At 42.5% G+C, this 22,041-nt stretch overlaps 1 protein-coding gene across 2 annotated transcripts in view; it reads right to left on the bottom strand.

The window, feature by feature from the left end:
• The window catches only part of ITGB8 (integrin subunit beta 8), a 49,949-nt gene extending 32,718 nt beyond the window's left edge, over positions 1–17,231 (bottom strand). Inside the window, exons 1-2 of one of the 2 annotated variants that reach the window (XM_075083006.1) lie at positions 16,858–17,231; positions 2,542–2,627 (exon numbers count right to left, since the gene is read on the bottom strand). In XM_075083006.1, coding sequence (XP_074939107.1) covers positions 2,542–2,627; positions 16,858–16,987 — 216 coding nt within the window. In that variant the 5' untranslated portion in view covers positions 16,988–17,231. The remainder of the gene's footprint in view (positions 1–2,541; positions 2,628–16,857) is intronic. The other variant, XM_075083007.1, reaches the window with a different exon arrangement.
• Positions 17,232–22,041: the final 4,810 nt, after the last annotated feature.

Genomic DNA, 22,041 nt, shown 5'->3' with positions numbered 1-22,041 from the left:
AAATAGCTACTATAATTACACAAATTGTAGAACGAGTCCATGGAAGCCATATGCTTTTAATAAGGGCAATGACAAAATTTTTAAATTAGAAGTTAAACCTAATCGCCACGATGACTTCTTTCTACAAAGGACAAAACTTTTTTATGAGAAAGAGGATCTTGCACAATCAGAACAAGCTGACTTTGGAGAAAAAGGAAACTATGAACTGTCACTGTGGCAATAAAAAAGGTTCTATGCTATGCTATGAGTTAGCTATACCATGGAAGTGTCATTCACACAACATCAAAACAGGTTAATTTTTGGAGAAATCTATTGATAATGTTAATCAGGCTAACATTTAAAAGTAAAAGCAGAAGCCAGCTTTAGATTTATCTAACTTGAATTTGTCTATCACATATGTTTAACTTTTACCCCATACCCTACACCAAATCCAAAGACCAGCTAGACTATATCAATTCCCAGAATGAGGAAGCTTAGTCAAGACAGGACAGTTTAAGGTGCCACCAACATAAAAAAGCCCCTGTAACAACAGAAAAGTGATTAGTAGTAGGATGATCTCAGAAGCAGCATAGCCTTTGTTGCAGTGAAAGGGCGAAGTTGCCAAAACTGTGCCAGCATGATCCAATGCAAAATTTCTTCCTGACCACAAATCTGATGATTAACATGATCCTGATCATGCAAATTAAAAAAAGTTACAAAGTTCCTTTGTACTCTTTCAAAGCATTGGTCCATCCCAGCCACATCTGGAGACAAAGGACAATCTCTGATATTTCAGAGGCAGATGAGGAAAATAAACAATCAAAAAGTGCATACAGAAAACTGTGTATTAGAGAATAGTCATCCAGACCCTGAAAAGACCACAGAAAGCCCCTGAAGAATGAGACTCAACAGTCATCTTGTTTTCTAAGTTCCAACTAATTTTTATAGCCCACCTGATATATTTTTTCCACAACCTTCTTTAAAGTAGACAACAGACTACTTTTTTAGATTACTGCTATTTATATACCCTTTTTAACATATATACATTTCAAAAAGGTAGATTTTTAAATGTATAAAGAACTTAGCTACTCTCACTGTTATCACTAACGACTGATAGATATGTGCCATTTTCTGAAGTTGGCTGTGTGTGGGTATAAAGTCAAAGCATCTCAAGTGTTCCTCAGGGCTGATTTTCTCATTAAAAATATTGTGTAGATGAAGCAAGATGCTAAGCTGAAAACTGCTCCTGTGACTTTGCTCTGGGAAATTTCTGTCTGTATTAATATGGGTTTTGCCATTCCACAACCATGGACAGTGCATAGGTGAACCAGCTATCAAAGCATGGTCTAAGAGTGTTTAACAAACCCCTGGCTTCCATGAACAGCTCTCAGGATGGACATGAGAAGTGAAGCAAGAGAAGCAGGACAGAACTGAAACCTTGTCAAGTCTGAGCACCTACTTAGGAAGAGACCTGCTGCAGCTTCATAGCACTGAAAAGCTAAGAAGTGCTGTTCCATGATAAATGCAGATGTAGCAGGATAATGTAGTGCCCTTTGTAAGACAGGACATCAGGCCACAATAATGGACCACTCCACATTGTAATCCATTGTGCCATCTACATACGCCCTAAGGCTCCTCTTGGAAAACAAACCCACCATGCCTCTATTGTATTACTTTTCCTTATACTTGTTTCAGACGAAGTTAATAATTCCAAAACACAATATCTCGGATAAAGTTACACCAGTGCCTTACACTCCTTATCTCTTCAGGCACGCCCTAGGAATTTATCTACCTTCTCTGCTAATGAAAGCTACTACAGACAATTTGCATGTGACCTTCAAGAGCATATGAGTTTGTAATTGCCAGTGATATTCTTAAAAACCTTGCTTCTCTGAAGTGCTTAAAATGGTCCAGCCTTACTTGAAATTATGTAATCAACTGTTTTTTTTCTGTCAAACAAAACTAGAAATTCTCATATTCTTACAGTTCACAAAGCAATAACAATTTCAGAATAACTCCTGCTACCTAAGATCTATCTTCTGTGGTAAGTCTCAGAACTGATAGTTTCAAGTGTCAAAATAAGAAAAGTATCATTTTTTCCATTTGTGACAGGGTCATAATATATAGTGAAGTCAAAGGTAACTACACTGTTAGTAAAACCTTTTGCTAAATGCAATAGGCATATATGCTTAGACTTGCTCTGATATATAATGAGGATTTAATATAAATTACTGATAAGTAATTTTGCTTTTGAAGCCAAAAACTGTTGAACTCTCAAAGTTACTATAAGTTGGCCAAAGTTGTCTACAAAGCAGATGGAATGCATTAAAAACTTCTCACTTTATTTAAAATTACTGCAATTTTCCAAATAAAAGATTGTATTTTCTCCTTTGGAAACAAAGGAGAATATTTCACGTGATTTCTCAGATTCTGTCTCCAGAGGTCATTTAAAGATGTTCTTGTTATTTCTCACTATAGTTTTCACAGTTTAAAATTCTATCTTTATAAAGATCAGAAGCAGCTAAAATATAAAGTCAAAAGCAAATAAAAAAATTTCCATACCTCTTGAGCACACCATCCACACTCTGGACCCAAAGCAAGACACTTTGTGCATGTAACTGCATTTGAAGTGGCACATCTGTTTTCCGCTGCAATGAAATACAAAACCAAACATTCATGATTTATGATAATATGTGGGAATTGTAAAATACCTAATTTTAACCCAAGACTTCAAAAATTACTTCACCAGATTACGAGTGATGACAATGTATCCAACAGAAGTAAAACAGAACAAAGGCAGCCCAGTGAGGGAATACTTGCGCCATTTTTTTAACCTACCATCTAGAACTATATGTACAGATTGAATAAACTCCATTCTCAAGGCCAAATTTTTAAGATCCTGATTTAGAATAATTTTGAAGTGAGAGTTTATCTTTGGCAAGTACTTTGCTGATTTACTGCCTAACAGAAAAAATTTACCAGTTAGCTTATCTCTTCATAGACATTTTCCTTTTAAGTCATTTACACTTGACTGAGGTATTCATTATTCACTCTCCATGGAACCCAAAATATTTTCTCACCTTCTATAAATATTCCCCCTCTGCATTTTCTGGAATGAATAGTTTCCCAGAAGAGGCAGAATTTTTTTTTTCAGAAGCAAATACAAATTTATCCAACATTACATGTGTCACAGATTGAAGACACATCACTCTGTACTAACAACGGCAAAACTTGTGCCTACTAACAGGTCTATCAGTAAAGCCCTTTATACCCTTTTCACAGCTTTGTTTTATAGGTCATTGCTTAGATTACTACACTTTGCTATGAAACAACGGAAGTCGGAATTGAGAAGAAAAATAGCCTTTTCAAGGGACTTGGTCAGCTCAGCTTGAATGTCAGCACTGGCATATCCTTTCAGCACGTTCAGCACAAGGCTTTTGCAGACCAGTATGCCTCTACACAAGACAGAATTCACCTGCTATGAGGAAGACACATAATATGACTCTTCAGTGCACAGCACGATACTAGTGCTGTTTAACAACATTGCTTAGTGGCATATTCAGCGTGGCATATTATATGATTATAAAATCTACTGGAAACAAAATAAAATTAATTACTGCATACTGGAAAGGCTACATCTCTTAATTGGTCCATCATGATAATGTGCATATCATTATACCAAAACAGTTTGAAGAAAGGTCGGTTTTTCATATGAAGTTTTAGCTACATGTACTGTCTCTCAGATTATTTCTTTCCAACCTGCAGTAATAATGCATCTCTCTTTGTAGAGTAATGAGAGCAACTCCCCACAGTGAAAAGCTGTGTTAGGAAAACACACACTAAAGTATCTTTTTTATTTTTATTTAACTGATCTCAGCTATGGATTCAAAGATGAGATCCCATATCACATGAACAGCTAGTCCTCAATAGGTCACTCTGAATAACTGAAGATCCAAGGAACTAATCACAGCTTTCAAGTTATTAGTATCAACAACTTATATACAACTGTCAGTATTAACAAGATAGAAAAGCCTAGTACAGCACAATTGCAGCATTATACCGATAACATGTAGGTTAGTGGCAATTTCATTAATTTCAAAGGTCAAACCTAGATTTCTATTTCATTAAACTGCTGTTGACATTTTTTGCCATGCAGGCAATGTAGAAAAGAAATGTATATGAAAGAGAGAGAAACTCTTACAGATATGATAGAAACAGTAAGCTGAAAAGGAGCCCAGGAAGGTGTTGGAGCAAAGGGAAAACTGATTAATGGGGGGGGGAGAGATGTGGGCAGGGATAAATAAAGGAGGAGTCACTAAGGACAGAGAAAAGAACAAGACAAAATCCAAAAGGCTTTTGTTTATTTGTTATGAAAACAAACACAGCAAGTTTGACTCGGATGTGGAATGAGAGCAAGCTCATTCAGCACTGACACAATAAAACTTCTTTGCATTTATAAGAAGATGGCAACAGCACTTCATGTTCTGCAGTCTGAAAGAGCACACCTGGGGGCCATAGAATAAGTTCCCGCAAACCACAAGAGAGGAGCAAGAAGGGTGAGGATTCCAGGTAGGTACCGATACGCACAGGGTTGTAGAGCTTGCCACAGATCCCTTTCTAGACAATACTGGTAAAGCACAAAGACACAGGATGAAAACTTGTTGAAGGGGTAAAAATAAAAGGAATGTAATTGTTCTTGGCACAGAAACATCACACCCATCTTCAAGTAGATACCAAAGACAGCAGAAATGAAAGACACTACAAGAAAAAGAGTAAAGCAATGGATTCAGTAAAAGTGTTGAAGGACAAGGAAAGATAAGAATTGCTGATGTGCAGCGTGACAGTGGGTAAAGACCACCATGGGACAAAACAGGGAGGAGATTACGTGAGCTTTGAAGTTACCGATCAAGTAACATCCACCATAAGAGACAGAGCTGTTCTGATAAGAATAAATAGTTGACCAGAAGTAATGACAGACCTGTGTATCTAGCTATAGAGATAAGCAATAAGCCAAATTAATTCCTGGTCATCGTAATCAGTAAACCAATGTAAACCAAATAATGAGTTTGGCCTAATTAATTTTCTGCAGTAATTTCTGAGACTCCCTTATTAAAAGGTGTAATCCTATCTGCATAACACACATTTCCCAAAATTAAATGCTGTGGACCATGTAACAAAACATTCATTCCTTATTGTAATGTGCACTTGCTAAAAACTAAATAGTATGTGTCTATGACTAGGATAACTGTACCATATTTCCAGATGCATCGGAAAACTGACTGAAAAATAATTGTCCCAAATTCTTTTTCTGTATGGTTAGTTTAGCTGCTGACACTAATGAAGCTTGATTTAGTTTATTAATACAACTTATGTGGTAAAATACGGGGCGGGAGAGAAGCGTGTCTTTCTAAATTGCTAAGGGCAGAAAAAAAGATCTTAAAATCCAGTTTGGGTTTTCAGTGTGATCATGGCAGATGAAATGCTTTAACAAATGAGATATACAGTATTGCTGGATGCAAACCTCCTTGTTGATAACTCTTAAGTCTCAAGAGCCCCATTTTCACAACATGAAGTCACGGATTGGCAGTTGACAACCTTGGTACCACTGGCTCAAAAAGCTGATTTTTTTGGACTAAAGAGAAACTTGAAGAAGGTTTATTAATGCCCGGGACACATTCTGGCTACATCACTACTGTAGTTCCCAAGCACATAGTCCCTTACAGCAGTAACATTTATGGACATGCTTTCATTCAGCAAATATTTGTTATTTAGTTATAAGCCTACTCTAAAACCATAATTGATTTCGTATAAACTTCTCAGTTTCTTTTAAAAATCATATGCTAAAGCAAGAAAGATTTTTTTATGAGTTGGCTGAAAAAAGAACTGAGCTTTTTCCTGCCACTTCACCAAAAACAGAGTCCAGACAAGACTGAGTTACTGTTCAGCCAAAGCTAAGGGCAAGTTTCTGCTGGCTTAGTTATAACTGATGTATGCCAAAAGGTATTTTCAACAAGGGCCAAATTCCCTGTGCTGGGAACTGCACAGGCATATGCATATAATAAAAAGTGAGTGCAGCAGGTTAAACTGCACTTTTCCAGCCTCCTCCACAAAATACAACCATGCTCCAAGGACTGCAGTTATTTACAGTGATCACAGGTGGGGCAAGCCTAAACTCTCAGCAAGAAGAGGGATCAAGGCATGACAAATATCATATATGTTATAATAATATCCTGCCTCCCTATTGTAAAAATAACTTTACCATGATCAGGGTATTTATCTTAAAAATGGAATAACAATAACGCACACTGGCATTTGAGAGGGGATGTTAAACAGGTTTTCAAACAGACAGCCAAGTACAGCCAAGAATTCAGATTTATATCAACTTCGCTGTTGGTACACGTTTGTGCTGTTTCTGGAGGGTGTACCACTTGCTTTCTTAAAAAAGAAAGCCAAAATATAACTGGCAGTTTATACTCCCTGATCACGGTCCTCAGACTGCTGAACACTGGCTAAGGCAAGAAGATACGAAATTATCTAGCCTCTACAGTGCTTTTTTCCTTCAATTCTGTTTCAAATCTTGTTCTAGGGCAGCAATCAGCCAGGCTGTCCCTCTCCACAGATAATGTGGCCTTCAATAACTTGCATGTAGCATCACTTCTGAGGAAAGTTGCAGCTTCTATACAGTACACTGCAGTTAGCTTCACCTTTCTGTCTTTCTTCAGGAGCAAACTATGACTCCTGCAGAGGGGACAGGCAGTAACTGTCCCAGTTAACACACAGCTTCTCAATTCACTTTGGCTGAATGTGCAGATACAATGAAAAGCATTGTAAAAATGTTACAGAGGGGGATTTTTTTCCATGATTATTGTGTCTGACACTAACTTTCTCAGATTACAAGGAAAAAATGACTGCCTGTGCTTTAACTGCCAATCCTAAAATCTAATCCTGGAATTAGGGGTTTTTTTTCCCCCTTTTTCCAAACAAGCAATAATTCTCTCTACCCTTTGTGCAAAATGCCATGCTTTAAAAACATGCTTTGTCACCACCAGTTTTTCTAAGAAGGTTACAAGGTATGCCTCAGAATGAGCTTGAAGAGGTCCTCACCCTTGCCCAGAAAAGGAGATTTCAACTTGAAAACTGTACATCTATTATGCTTTATAATAAATTCCTAAGATTACTTGAGCAAAAATACCAGACAACTTTCCTTCCCTCTCCCTTTTTTTCTATTACATACTGGATTTGTTAATGGGTCTCATTTCTCTGTTAATGGTTGTCCACTTTAGTTTCACTATTCAGACAGGAGCTAAACTGCACACTGATTTGAAAATATTCTTTACCAGCAAGAGAAGCAACTGTAACTAAAACTTGGCACGTAAGAGACATGTGTTTGCTAAGAAAAAGATGTGTAGAAGAAAGGTACAAAACATGACTGGTACTGTTAAATCCTGAGTCCTGGAAAAAATACTTCTGTAAACCTGGCAAATGAGTAAAAGGAAAAATACTTCTGTAAACATGGCAAGTGAGTAAAACAACTTTCCATCAAAACAAACAAGCAAGCAAACAAACAAAAAACCCCAAACCAAAAAACCACCCTAGACCTTCTTTTACTTCTAGGCATTAAAAAAAATAATAAAGTGTCACAGTGTTCCTAAAAAATAAAAATGGAATATACTGGAAGAGGTAAACTATGATGTGGTTATAGAGAAGATAATAGATATAAATGAGACATAAAAAAGAAGTATACATGCACATCTGGGTGAATGCAGTGGAAAGCATCGCTAGCAAACAAGTTCTGATGATTGATACAGGTTCCCATTCCTAACTGCCAATACTGCCCTGATACTCTTGGAGTTCCCCAATTAATCTGCATTACCATACGAACACAGTGCCCTACGAACATGAGGGGCATTACTGAGAGCAACACAAATGAAATAAAAAGCCATCAAAATGCAAAGCAAAGCAGCAGTCTTCCTCATTGTATGGGAGTGCATGCCTTTGCAAACTATACAGCAAAATAACCAAGATCTTCCTTTTTTGCACATTGTGTAAGCTCTGATTGACACCATGAGAGAGAGAGAACTGACACTGGATATCAGATGAACATGGCAAATGCAATGAGGGAGAAGGAAAAGGGGGAGAGCTCTGTCAACACAGCATTAGGAAAGCTCTGGCAGAAAAGGACAGTCATAGCTGATGCTGGAGGACAGCACGTGTATCAGAAGTCTGCTGTGTAGTGGCATGTGGAGATGGAGTTCCCTCCACATGTATGAACAGTGTATGGACGCTTCCATAACTAGGAAATTATACAGACACTAGGCTTCAGGGAGATACTCCTGACACCTCTCTGAGCCTTCATGTGTCTTTCTTAGCCTCATCTCTCTGAGAAGTTCCATCATTTATATGAATGTTGCACGTCATTCAAGAGGAAAACTTACAGAAGACTCAGGGAAATGCATATAAACTCAAGTTTTTAATGTATAGATATCATTTTAGATGAATTCTGTATTTTGTCAGAAAGATGCATATAGCAGCATTTCAGAAAAGGTACTACGCAAAATAGCTACTGGTATAGCAGTTAGGACTCACAAATGCAGCACTCAAACCACAGCCTCAAACATGACCTTGACTGTGGGAGACCGAGCTATTGACTACTCCAGACTGACTTTGTTCCCAAGCTGCAACACAGAATAAAAACAAGCAATGTAACCTTGAAATTTTTCACAACACAATTTTTGTTTCTTGGCTAACTTTACTTGTAGCCTCTCCTTTCTTTGAAACTTCCTGCTTTTACGGGAGATGGTTAAATTTTGTTGATGCAATCCATGCCTGCGAACACTGAGTCAAAGACTATTTGCTTTCTGAAACCAACCTTTTCTGTCTCTTGCAAAAAAAACCATACAGGACAATTTACTCTGCTTATATCATTAGAAGAGACTCATTTCCCACAGCCATTAGCTTTTATGGCACAGGTTTGATGGTCCTGTTTGCACAGCTTTTCACCATTAAAAATGCAAAGCATATGGAACCAGAAGGCTGAAATCTTTTTTCATTAACTCCCTTAATTTAAAGGGAACTTCAGGATGTGCGGACCTGTGTTAATTCCCTTGTCTCCTAGGAGAGAACACGGGCATAGGAATCATTGTACTCTAGTCATTCCAGCTGCTAGAATCTCCCTTGGAGTTGGCCACCTTGGATACAGTCATGCTGCTCAAGCAACACCTGGAACAGCTACTGCCATATTTCATTGCTAATTTAATTTCTTGTAAGCACTGCTAGCAAGTAGTACATCAACAACCTAGAATGGTCAGTATATTCCCGTTTATGCTATTAAGTCTTTATCTAAACATGAGTTCATAATGAATATAAAGGTAGACACAAATGGCTATTTTTTGCCGGCCGAAGAAGTTCAACCTTGAATAAAAGACAAGCCCAAGCTGCACTTCCCACCATCTCCTATAGCTCCACCACCTTGAGCCAGGCCCTTAAACCCCAATCACCCCCCCAGTCTACCTTTCTATTGCATATCTAGTCTTCTCCAAATTCTTGCTTTCTGCCCCATAAGAGCACTGCCTCTTCCTGCCACTGTGCTTTCATTCACAAACCCAGAAGCTGGGCAACAGCTCAGAGCTATTTCTTCCCAAGGAGCATCACCCTAGAGCAACCGAAACATGGGTTTGTAGTCCATAGCATTACAAACAGCTCAATTCACTTTTACCTGCATATGTTGTGAACTGGAACAAACCTACTCTGCATTTCAGACTGTAATTCTCAAAGCTGGAAACCTAATGGAACCAGTCCTTCAGTTCTGAACACAAAATTATGAGTGAATTGTGCTTCTATAGAAGTTTTTCCTGAAACAAACCAAAAGCCCCAAACCAAAAAATGTGCGTGTGTATATTAGGAAGACATGTCAGGGTTAAAACAAAACATTGAACACATAACACATAGTTTACACTCACAATGAGAAAACCTAAAGAATATTAAATAAAAGCCAAGACTGGTATCAGAGAGGATGATCACCACTGCTTAAGGACTTGTAGCATGTAGCGCACAAGTTATGGTTACTGGCCCATGAGACAAAAGTAATGTGGTAAAAGCTTTCTGGGATTTTCTTCTGAATTATTTTTGTTACTTTTATGCTCTTTGAATGCAGAGACAGCTAGACGTCATATTTTAATCAACGGTGCGATAACAGTACAAAAGACTCTTAAGATCCCATTTGATGTTTAACAGCTGAATTAAAAGTCCTTCAAAGGTGAGTTAAACTACAGTGCATTTCTGAACATGTAGATCAAAAATGGATGAACACAAAGATCTTCTAAAAGAACACTGAGAAATTAGTTTCTCAAATAGGAGATCCATGCATTGCTCACAAACAAAAAACCCCACATCCAATCATACCTGTCTAGAAAAGACAACTGGCCAACCTCCATTTTAGGTTTATATAAGCCTGCTAGGTTTTTATAATTTGGGGGCGAACATTACACAAAACATGACTGCAGGCTATAACATATGTAGACCCACATACTAACAGACTACTGGTGCACATATACTGTTTGAATACCAGCTTCTGCTTGTGCTTCTGCAAGTAAGCATTCGCGTATGTGTATGGTCTGCAGGTGCAGTTTAAATGCTCTGCAAGGGACAGCCTTCAAACACACGAGCTGAAGATTTTTAAACAGGTAGTGGATTATTTAACATTCTGAAGTAATGCCACAATGTTTTTGACAGTAAAACGCAATCCAACACTTTTGCTTAGATTGGAAGAGCATGCTTACTGATGTCATCAGTTTTATTTAGGTAATTTTGCAATATTTGTGCTAGAACGTAAGTTGTCTCAAGTATTCTTATTTCCCGGGAATCCTGTTTGCACAAGAAGATGGGATCTCGTTTCAGCTTTCCAGCAAGAAGCTCCCATCCAAGAGAAGCAAGTTGTCCTCAGCATAATACTAACCCCTGTCACCCTCCAGAGATGACACAGAAATAAATCATACTCTTACGTACAGTACAACAAGTGGAATTCACTTAGCCTAATTCCCTTGAACATGGAGAAGGAACAGAATTTATATTGGAAAGCACAGTTATTGGTTTAATCAGACTTGGACTACTTTTGTGATGCCACCATACATCATGCAGCTGTATTCATAACACAGCTACAACAACAGCAAAAGACTAAAAATACATAAGTTTTCAAGATCTGAACCCAGTGAAATACTGCTGCTAACAACTTAATTCCCAAGTCAGTGGGCAGAGAAAGGGCCTGAAGAAAAATAATTGAGCATCCAGGAACATCATTCCATCTGCCTGAAGCTACAGAATTTTCCTCCTCCAATAACTGTAGTTAAAATATCTGTCTTAATATGTTTTGATAATTATAAATACTTCAGAGTCATTACCGTCACCATGCGTAATAGCAGTAAGAAGTCACCGCAGGCATATGACAATGAAGTCATGGGAAGCATAGAAACATATGAAGAAAAAAGTCAATTATGAGCTTTGCAAACTTTTCAATTTAGGCAAATACAGCCTCAATTAGAAGCTGCTTTTTTGGCAGCTTTCTAATGCTATAAATTCCAATCATCCTGAAACACTTATATTTTGCTCGAGGGGTTGTTCTTGTTCTGCCACCAGAACAAGGGGGAATCCTGAATGGCTGGCAAGAACCTTACCTTTCTTCTTGAAGAAAGGTTCCATTACAGTGGACAGTGAATTAATTCATTAGAGCTCTACTTCCTTCCCAAAAGCTAAACTAAATAGCCCAAGTTCATTTATGTAAAATGCCAGAAGAAAAAAAAATTATCTTTTAATAAAGTTCAAGTGTTTAGAAAAGAATAACAGACCATATCCTACTTTGTTCATCATAAATTATGCCTGTTCAAGCAGATCAGAAAGAAGTATTACATCTTTCCACTGGTTAGACAGAAGTCAGCAATTAGTAATGGACATATACAGGAGTTTTGAAGACAGATTTTGCTGGAAAGGAGGACGTAAATAGAGAAACACTGAGGCATTAAGGATTTAATAAAAAAACCCACAAAATTCTTAGCCAGAATTTTGTCTTCAGTACATTCAACTGAAGAAGCCAGAATTATACCAAGACGCCTGCCCTACCAGTTACAGTAAAAGCACAGGATAGTTCACATATATGATTCTTGACAATATAACATATGATTTTAGTGTCATTAACGTATTTTAAGAACACTGAGCAAACTTTAAACCTCAGGACATAAAACCATTCTGTTTGTCCTTCTTATCCTCCCAATCACTGCCTAAGATATACCTATCCCGATACTAAAAAAGTATGATTTTGCCATAGGCAGGTTTTAAAATGAACATTGGTGATAAATAAAATGATTCATGTATGTAGTATAGATTCTATTTGTTCAATAAGGCTAATATTTCTTACATCAGGCCTATTCTAAAGAAGTGAGATCCCTAGCTTCTAAAGACTTACTCCTTATATGATGATGACAAATCTGACTTCCTGACTTCCTGAAAAAGTGTTGATAAATATCAGCAGTCCATGTCAACTTACACAATTTGCAAATATAATATCCTATGTTTCTCTTCTCATACCTCCTACTATAGATTAGCAACTAATCCAAATTGTCCCAAATTTGTATTAACATGGACACGTCATCATGAGCTCTTTCTAGGGACTTAAAAAAAATTACCAGCATTTATGCACTTTGTGAAGCAAAAAGGAGATTACAATCTGATGTTTTAATGTCCTTTTATTGAACATCAAGCAGATGAGGGCTTATTTCATGAAGATTTTCTTAAGCTTCTATAAAGCTCACATTCTGACATCTTTCTGATGCTCTGGGGATGTAAATTAAACTTAGATTGCACTGTAATGGAAAATCAAATTTATTCCGTCAGACCCCTTGACTAATAGGGTGTAATTCCTGCTTACTCAGTTGTTGCAGTTCCAGCCTTGAAAGTTCAAGGACCAGAAAAGAAGCTACTGCCGCTTCAAACCGCTGTACGGAGTATTCCTGCCGTATGTGATCTTCAGGCTGCCTTCACAACTTCCTTCAGTGACAGCATTTCCTAAGTGACATAGAGGTCACCTTCCCAGAGCACCAAGAGTATGGTTATTGCTCTTCTAGTTGGTAGACTGCTCATCTCCTCTCTTTTCCCAGTTTCACCCCATCTCAAACATCCGCAGCATGGAAACGTCGTAAATACTCTACATGCAACCACCAGTACCATTCAACTTGCAAAAACCATAAAAAACCTACCAGAAAAAAACCCTGAAGAAACATGAATTTGCAACAGATTATGAGAAGTGTACAATCTGCAAAGCAAATTTATGCATACCATTGGCATAATATGCTCCTTGGGCAATGTGCACCTAAGCAAACCTCCCCCTCACTATTCCTCAGAACTGCAACTCACAGCCCTCTCACACACCCAGGTTGGCTTTCCCAAAGGTGCTTCAGTACCCCGAGGGAGCAGATCACCCACGTGGACTCCGGAAATTAAAAATGGGTCTTCTCTTCTTCTTGGATTATTTTAAGCCTTCGGAAAGTCAGAACTGTCTCAGTGCTGAGTATCCCACACAGGACAGCTTCTTCCACTGAGCCCCTAAAGGAAATGGCCCAGCACAGAAGAGAAATCAATGGACAAACACTGGTTAAAGCTATCATGATGTACCATTTATTTCAGACTCTTTTTGTGCGCGTGCAGTGACATTTCCTGACCACCTCTCTTCAAAAGCAGTTCTTCCATGGGTGGCTTGAATGACTTTTCCTATTCCTTTGAGAAGTAACACAGTAATGAGTTCTGGAGCTTTCTAACTAGAGGGAACACACATGAGAATCAGACGTGACAAGACTGGCAAAACACCAAAGACCCAGATGAAGGAACATTAATGGATCTGTTTGGCATCAGAAGTCATACGATTGGGATAAATCAACTACCAGTTGTCCCTGCCATGGTCACAGATCCTCTGCTTTCCCTAAACCCCTAACTGGTCTTTCCAAATGACACTCTAAAGAAGACTGAAAGTACCAATTTCTAAAGGGTCAAGAGATTTGTCAGCCATGACTATGTAATAGAATTGTTCTGCAACTGTTCTCCAACTCTTAGTTTAGGGATACAGATTTTCACGCTATCCCATCCCTAAGTGCACATCACAAGTAAACTCTGTTTCCTTGATCGTCATACAGAAATTACTACCTAGGTACTTCTGAAAGCACCAAATACCTCAGTTTGCAAATTTTAATATACATCAAAACTGTTTCTGAGGCACTGCTGAGATTTGAACCAATGCTGTTAACCTTGACCAACCAGCCACTCCCCAGTATTTACGCCCTACATATCCCATGTGCTTATACAGCAGACAAACTAGTTTCAACAGTTTCGTTTCTGAGCAAGGCAAGACTGTCTCCACCAAAGTGAGCACTTAGACAACTGGTTACCACAATGCATACACATGCTCTTGCTGTGGAATCCAGCTTTTATTCAGTTCACTGGTTTAGATCTTTAGGAGTCTGTCAGGTTTTAGTGTTCGAATATAAATCTGGGATCTGTAGAAATCACTATGGAACTAGCTCCATTCTTATGTCAGGTATTTGTTTTAGTTGGCTTAGTGAACCGCAGAGTTCCTTTGGTGAAACTTACTGAACAAGGGATCCTTTGTAGAAGGCGGCAACACTAACCTTTTTATCTGAGCTTACAGAACCTTTAATTTGGGACTTGCAACTTTACAGCATTGTGAGATTTGCTTTTGCGCTCCTTGTAACTCCAAACCCAGGGCCAAATTCTACCTTTACTTATCCCCAAGCAGTAACTCACATCTCAAACTGCAGTTTGCAGAACAAACATCTCAGATAGCATCAAACCATTCATTTTTCAATTAGAAGAGCCACAAATGCTCCAACGAGAATGAATAAACTTGAGTTCCATCTAGGTTTCATATTAATCGCGGTCTCTTTTAGAACTGGAGATTCAGCGCAACAGATATGCAGGTTCTGCCAACTCTGCACATAAATAATCTGAACTTGCTGATGGCACGGGAACAGCACGATGCTCTTCTCCATGCCCAGCCCTGTCAACGCAGAAGCAACAAGGAGTGGCTGCTTCAACAAAGCTGTGCTGCCAAATAGCTGTACATGGAGCTGCTGCCCAGAGCCTCTCTTGGAGCAGCCTGCAGAAGTTCAAAGAATCCAGGTGGTGCCGCACTGGCTGATAGAGCTATCACAACCAAAAGTAAAAAGCATGCACCAACACCGATGCCACCAAAAACAATGAAAAATTTAATGTGTTCATTCACAGAAAAACAGAACACTTCTTGCTTCAGCTGTGGCTCTAGCCTGTAAAGTGATTATGTATGAAGGAAAGAATTCAGCATGACTTTCAGCTTTCATGAATTAGCAGAGGTTTCAAATGAAGAGGAAAAAAACAAGCTATATCTGAGCTACGTCTGCCCAATCTGGGAGCTGTTGTCACAATAAGCATGTAACCCATGACGTACCACCCATGTATAGTTTCACTACCAAGCACAACAAAGAGCCAGCATCCTTTGGCGCAAAAGCCCCATGCGCAATCTTCCCCTATGGCATATTGTTCCGATGCATTATTTGCACTGGTGTGTACCCAGGAGCTACGCTTGGGAGCAAGCACAGCACTGCACTCAGGCACAGAACTACGGTCTCCACAAAGTTTCAATTAGCCTTTCAACTCAATTACACTTCATAAAAAAGAAACTGGGATACTAAATACGAGATGTCATGTTTTGTAAGAAATTTAATAATATTACATTTTAATTTTTCCTATTGACATTTAGTTCGGTTTTGAATTCAAAATATGAAGCCAAAAAAGCAAAATAAATTATCCTGTGAAAGTTAACAAATTATTCCATTGTTTTTAACAGCACTGGGCAAATCCCACTGAATTAGGCATGAATTTGTCACATATGCAATAAAGAACTTAAGAGAAATACACTGTTCCCATTGTAAATCTTATTTTTAGAGGTTACATGTTAACGTTTTAAATTAACTCCAGGCTGAAACTTGGAATATGCAATTATTCCACAAGGGGAAAAAAAAAAAATGAGGAAAAGTGATTGACAACTTGGTCTGCTTTTCTGACCGCTACTAGTTAAATAAGATCCTTCATTAAATACTTGACCCACCTGATAGCTCCGTCTGATCAACCGCTGAACGATCTAAGGTACATTGGCACAAACTCCTCTCGCCCTGCATGCATCAAAGCTGATGCCCGGGGGTTTGGGAAGCTCTTCCACAATTTGAGGGGTTACCCACATTTGCCAGGCAGAGCCTTTGCCACCACCAGCACCACAGCTCCCGGGCAGCTGTCAGCATACACATTACCCCAAGGTAAAGAGACGACGATCACCTCCCCGTAACCCTACCCATTTCAAACCCTGCCACTAAATGCCATATCAACCGTGTAAAAACGAGTGTTTTCATTCCCCAAAACCGTCCGTCCGCAGCCTGTGACACCCCCGGGGGGATCTGGGTGCCCCTTCTCGCAGGTTTGCAGAGGGTGCCGGGGCAAGGCGGGCACCCGCAGCACCCTGCTGCGCGACACTCCCCCGCGGGCTCCCCACGCTACCGGGGAGCTGCCACGGCTCCGCGAAGGCTGGACGACCCCGGGACGGACAATTAAATCACGGGCTCGCACTAGCGCTCCTCCGGCGGTGCGAAGTTTGGGCAGGGGCCAGCCGCTCCCGCCCGGCGCGCCCCGCAGGTACCCTCCGCCTGGCCGGCCGGTGTGCCCCGCTCTGCCCCGGGGGAAGACGCCGAGCCCCGGGCGCGCCCCGCGCCCACGCACGGCCCCCGCGCGAAAGCCAAACCCAACCACGACCCCGACCAGCCAAAGGGGGACACGGGGGGCTCGGCAACTTACGGCGCTGGCAGAGTCCCGGCACGGCCGCCAGCAGCCGGGCCGCCCCCAGGAGGGCTCCGGGGCCGCGCTGGCACTTGGGCACGGAGACGATCCCCGCGGTGAGGCACGCCAGCAGCGGCACCCACATCATGCGCCGCGGGCGGCACCGCTCCCGCTCCCGCTCCCGCTCCCTCGCCCTCTCCTCGGGGCCGCGTCTCGGCGCCGCGGCGCGCTCAGTCCCGGCCCCCGCGGGGGCGGCGGCGGCGGCGGCGGCGGGGCCGGGGGAGGGGCGGCGGCGGCGGGCCCGGCACAGGTAGGGCGCTCGGAGGCGGCGGGGCGGGCGGGGGCCGCCGCATCTCAGGGGCAGCGCCCGCCGCGCCCCCGCGCCCCGCGAGGGGCGGCCCCCCGGCGGCGCCGGCAGCAGCGGCGGCGGGGCCCCGGCCGAGCGCGGAGAGCGGCTCCCTCCATCCGCCTCCAGCCCGGCGCGCAAGGGGCGCCCGGCCGCCCGCCCTGCCCGGCCGCGGGGAGGCACTTGGCACCGCGCGGGGAGCGGCAGCGGCCCCGCACCTCCCTCAGGGAAACAACCGCCCGGCGGCTGTCCCCGCCCCGCGGCTGCCGCCCCCCGCCTGCCGACCCCCGCCGGGGCGCCGCGCCGCCAGGTGGGCGCTGCCCGCCGCCGCCGGGGCCGGGGTTGGAGCGGGGGGGGAGGCACGGGAGCGCGAGCCCAGGCCGCCCGCGGAGCCGTCGGGCCCCGCCGCGGTCGGTGCGCCTCGGGCCGGCGGGTCCCCCCCGGTTGCTAGGAGACGGCAGCGGGGCCGGTTCGGCGGGCGGGGGCGGGCGGGGGCGGGGCCTGGCGGTGAGGTCACTGCGCCCGCCCCGTCCGCGCCTCTTTGTTCGGCGCCCATTGTTCGCACCGCGGCTCCCCCTTCCCCCGCCCGCCCCGCCCCGCTCCGGGGGGCCAAGGCCGCGGGTGAGCGCTGCGCCGCCCGCCCCCGCCGCTCGTCGCCCGCCGCCGCGGCCCGGGTGGCGGATGGCGGCCCTGTCGGCAGCCCCCCGGCCCTTGGGGCCCTCTTCCCTGTGAAGCCGGCCGGTGCAAACGGGCGCTCGTGCGACCCTCGCTCCCGCCTCCTCATCCTCACCCCCCTGACCCCGACCTCAAAAACTTCCCCCGTCCGTCCCCCGTCTGTCCCCGGCGCCGGCCGGCAAACCGCCCTCCCACCGCGCACCCCCCTGCCGCCCCCGATTACCTCACGTTACCTAAAAATACCTCCCCTCCTTTTATCGCTCCTATCGCCCTCCCCGAGTAATTTCTGCTCGGAGTTTCCACCCCTTCGGGCGAAGTGGGAGTAACGCAAAGGTTAACCGTGCCCTGGGCCGGGCGGAAAGTACCGCGCCGTGCGGGCCAGGAAAGCCCCGCCGGGCCTAGGTGCGCTCTCCGGCCCGCACAGCCCGGCCCCGCTGCGCTCCCCGGCTCTCCCGGCCTCAGGTTTATTCTTCCCCCCTCAAGGGCTCCGATCCCGGAGGAGGCGGTGGGTGCCCTTTTCCCGGCAGGTGAAACGCACCTGGTCACCTCGCCCTGTCACACCAGGTTACGGGCCCCACCGCGGGGGTCGGTGCGCCGGCCTCGGGCCCCGCGGCCCCTGGGCTGAGCTCAGGCAGCGATAGCCATCGCTGTGTCATCGCTTCGGTTCTGTTCCAGCTGAACAGATGTCAGCGCATGCAGGGTGCCAAACCAGCACCTCAACGCAGCACCCGACTCTGCCTGTGCAGGGTACAATGTTAATAAATCATGCAAATGCAGCCGGAGTAAATACCGTGCTGTTTCACAGTCTTTACGGATGAAAGGCTGTTGAAGAATTTTCAGACCGTGTGCTAAGCCTCACGGTGCTGATGGGGAGGGTTTATCATCTGCACGTCAAAGGTCAGAAACTGAACACATGCTGGGTTGGTTCAAGGACTCTGGGGAAGACACAGCAATGGAGCAGTCCTACGCTCCCATCCGTGTGAGTTTTTAAACACTGTGTCATCTCGGATAACTTGGAAATCTTGGAAAAATCCCCCATTTCTGACATTCGAGTGTCATTCCTCAAGCAGCCACAGCCCAAATGGGGATATGGTATGTGAGAAAGCCATATGCTGACATGAAAGGGTAGCATCTATGTGCCTTCAAACATTGTTGCATTCTTGACCTAAAAGCCCTATGATTTCAGAGGTCACAATCTGAAACTGTGTTAAGTGGCGAGCTACATGTCCCGTGAGCTCAGTTGGGTGCTATTCTTTGAAATGAGATGTGCTTGTGACAGGTGAACTAAACTCAGTTCACTCCTATTTGACACTAGAATGTCTAACTCCTGCGTCATGATGTTGCAAACTCACAGTGATTCAAATGCACCTGAGAAAAGGGTCCAGGATGAGACATGAATTCAAGAAAATATCTTTAAAGAAAATCGCTGCAGAAGCAGAAGTTCCTGAAACGGACATCTCTCTACTTCGGGATTTTTGCCTGCACAGTCTAAGTAGTGTTGATGGGAGGAAGAACACAGCCAATACTCAGTATGGATATTTTCTGTATGAATGCCTTTATCAGATCAGAATTTAAATTCTCATAAGCATCATAAAGAAAACGTCTTTGTTCTCAACAGCATGAATTATCTTGAGAATTTCTAAGCACAGGCGGTTCACCAAACAAATAGGAAATGGAGTATCCCTTGCATGTACTACTCCTTATGAGAACCATGTCCAAAGTTGTGGCATTCTGGGCAGAAAGGCAATACTTACAGTCTAATGTGGAAGAAAAAAAAAGGATAATTTTGAATATGAAATCTGAGAATAAGGTAACCAAAATGAGCACACTCTATTCATTAATTTAAACACTGAGGTAAAGGATGCCACTATTGGGTGAGAACTATGCACCCTGAATAAGCAAAGTCACCAGTATCAGAAGTAACAAAGAAGCCAAGAGCTGAAGGTGCCAATAGTTGAGGCCTCTATCTGTTGAGGCCGCTGTAACTGTTCAAAGTGTTCTGCTGGTTTCTGAAAAATGCAGCTTCTCCCTATTTCTTTAGCTTCATTCCTCCCATGGTGGAAACTAAAGACTTAAAAATATTTAACTTGCAGTGATAGCGTCTTCGAATATATTGTTGTTTAGATGGTGTTTATAATGCAATAATATAAGCCGCATCTCAAAGAACATTATGCAGGAGATCTGAAGGATGATTCTAGTTCTACAAATGGAGAAACTGAATTATCTAAGGTCACATAGAGACTTTTAACAAGGACCTGAAGACCCCTGGAACTGAATATAAGTGTCAATCCATTGTCCCATCCACAGGGCCATGAACGCTTGAAGTAATAGTGGTTGTGGGATCTACGCCCTTAGAGATATTTGAAACTCAGCTGAACAAGTCCCCAGGCAGCCTGATCTAACTGGACCTGTTTTGAGCAGAGGGCTGGTTAGGCCTCTGGGGGCTTTTTCCCACCTAACTTATTCTGTCCATTTTTATGGTGGAAAGCGTGTAGTTCTCTGTTCTTACATTACATGTATACCCGATTTCTTGAAGTGTTATAACTGTGCTTTCTTTCCAGCATTTAAACTTGCTTTATTGAAAACAAAATGTAATTGTCTATCACAGTTCTGGGGAATAGCCTCTCTTTTCAGGAAACGGTTTTGAAAATGTTGCATCTGCATGAATGTTCACTAGAGTGGGTTGAAAAACCCAAAGCATTTCTTACAAAAACCACGTTCCTTTTTTGGTTGAATATTTCCAACCATCTATGATGTGCCATTTCATGGGGGAGAGTCCAAACCAAGACTGCAAAGGGAAGAGTGATGGTGTTTTACAACTTCTAATATCAAAACTTTTTTTAAAATGAAAAATACATTATGTGTTCATTAGCCTGTCACGTGATTTCTTACATTATCTTGGCATCTTAGGCATGATTAAAATCCCCATAGAAAGCATTTTGGTATACTTAAATTAACTGCAGTTTCCTCCAACTTCCCTGTTTTAATAATTTTAAATTTTGCTAGAATACAGTAATTGTTTTGCATTTGGTGGCTTCACTTGCTCCCACTGACATGCAAATTGTATTTCTTTGCTATCTAAAAGGATCACATGCTTGTCTGTCAGATACAACTGCATTTGCTACAGCTCGGATTCTTTTTTTTATACAACATTTGAATCTGCATCTGTTTCATATAAAGAAGTCAGTGTATTTTACAAATCTTTCATAACCCATGAATTTAAAATGACAGAACAATTCAAATTCAATAGATGTTCCCAAGAAACAGATTGCCAAGGAATCATAGGCCTCCCCCCAGCAGTGTGGACTATGAACAATCCACCTATGCTGTTTTTTATATCCAGTGAAATTCTGTATGAAATTCCAACTGCCCTGTGCAATACACAAAATTTGTAACAAAATGTAGTTTAGTCATTTGACAAAACTGTGATGCATTTCCACACATGATATTAAAACTATGCACATTGTTTTTTATTTCTAGGTGCAGTTCTCACTGCGAAAACTGATAATGTCGACTTTAAAACCAGAATATTTACTCCCCAAAATAGTATTTTTCATTATTTTGTCATTAATGCTTACCTTAGTTACCAGCCCACACTACTGAACTTCCTGATGCACATGGCAGAAAGAGAAAATTGTGCATTTTAAGGACAAGCGTTATTCCAAAATGACAGATACTCTCTTTAGAGTTTTTCCTGAAGGTTTCACATGGGCATTTCATGTGGGCTTGCAAATCTTGCCTGGGTTTGCAACTTCAGTGGCTTCAGTAGGCCTGCATGAAACAATCTGGCAACACCTGAAGCACTGTATTTTTGCATTTGCCCTCTCGATGCTAACCGTTTGGTCAATGTTAAGCAGAGACAAGTGGAATAACACCTTCAATCTTCCATACGTTCAGCCTGGTGACTCGTGTATACTGTGTCTAACTGTTGTTTTTATTCATCATTTATTTGTATGGGTTTAACTGTAAGACGATTTTCTTTTCTGGTCTAAGTGCCAGCAATATTCCCTCCCTTCTGCTTTTCTGTAGAGAATTACTTGCAAAACCCCAGCAGTACACTTCCCTTCCTTTCTTATATAACCAAACAAATTCTAAAATTTATGTATTAAAAATAGCATATGTAGTCCTCTAGAAATCCCAGATCTTGATCTTGTGTGCTTCAGTGCTTGCCGAAAGCCCTC

This window comes from Phalacrocorax aristotelis, chromosome 2 (genome assembly GCF_949628215.1).
Source record: "Phalacrocorax aristotelis chromosome 2, bGulAri2.1, whole genome shotgun sequence".
NCBI classification, from domain to species: Eukaryota; Metazoa; Chordata; class Aves; order Suliformes; family Phalacrocoracidae; genus Phalacrocorax; species Phalacrocorax aristotelis.
Note: the sequence above shows the minus strand (reverse complement) of the source record. Positions and strands in the feature narration are given on the sequence as shown.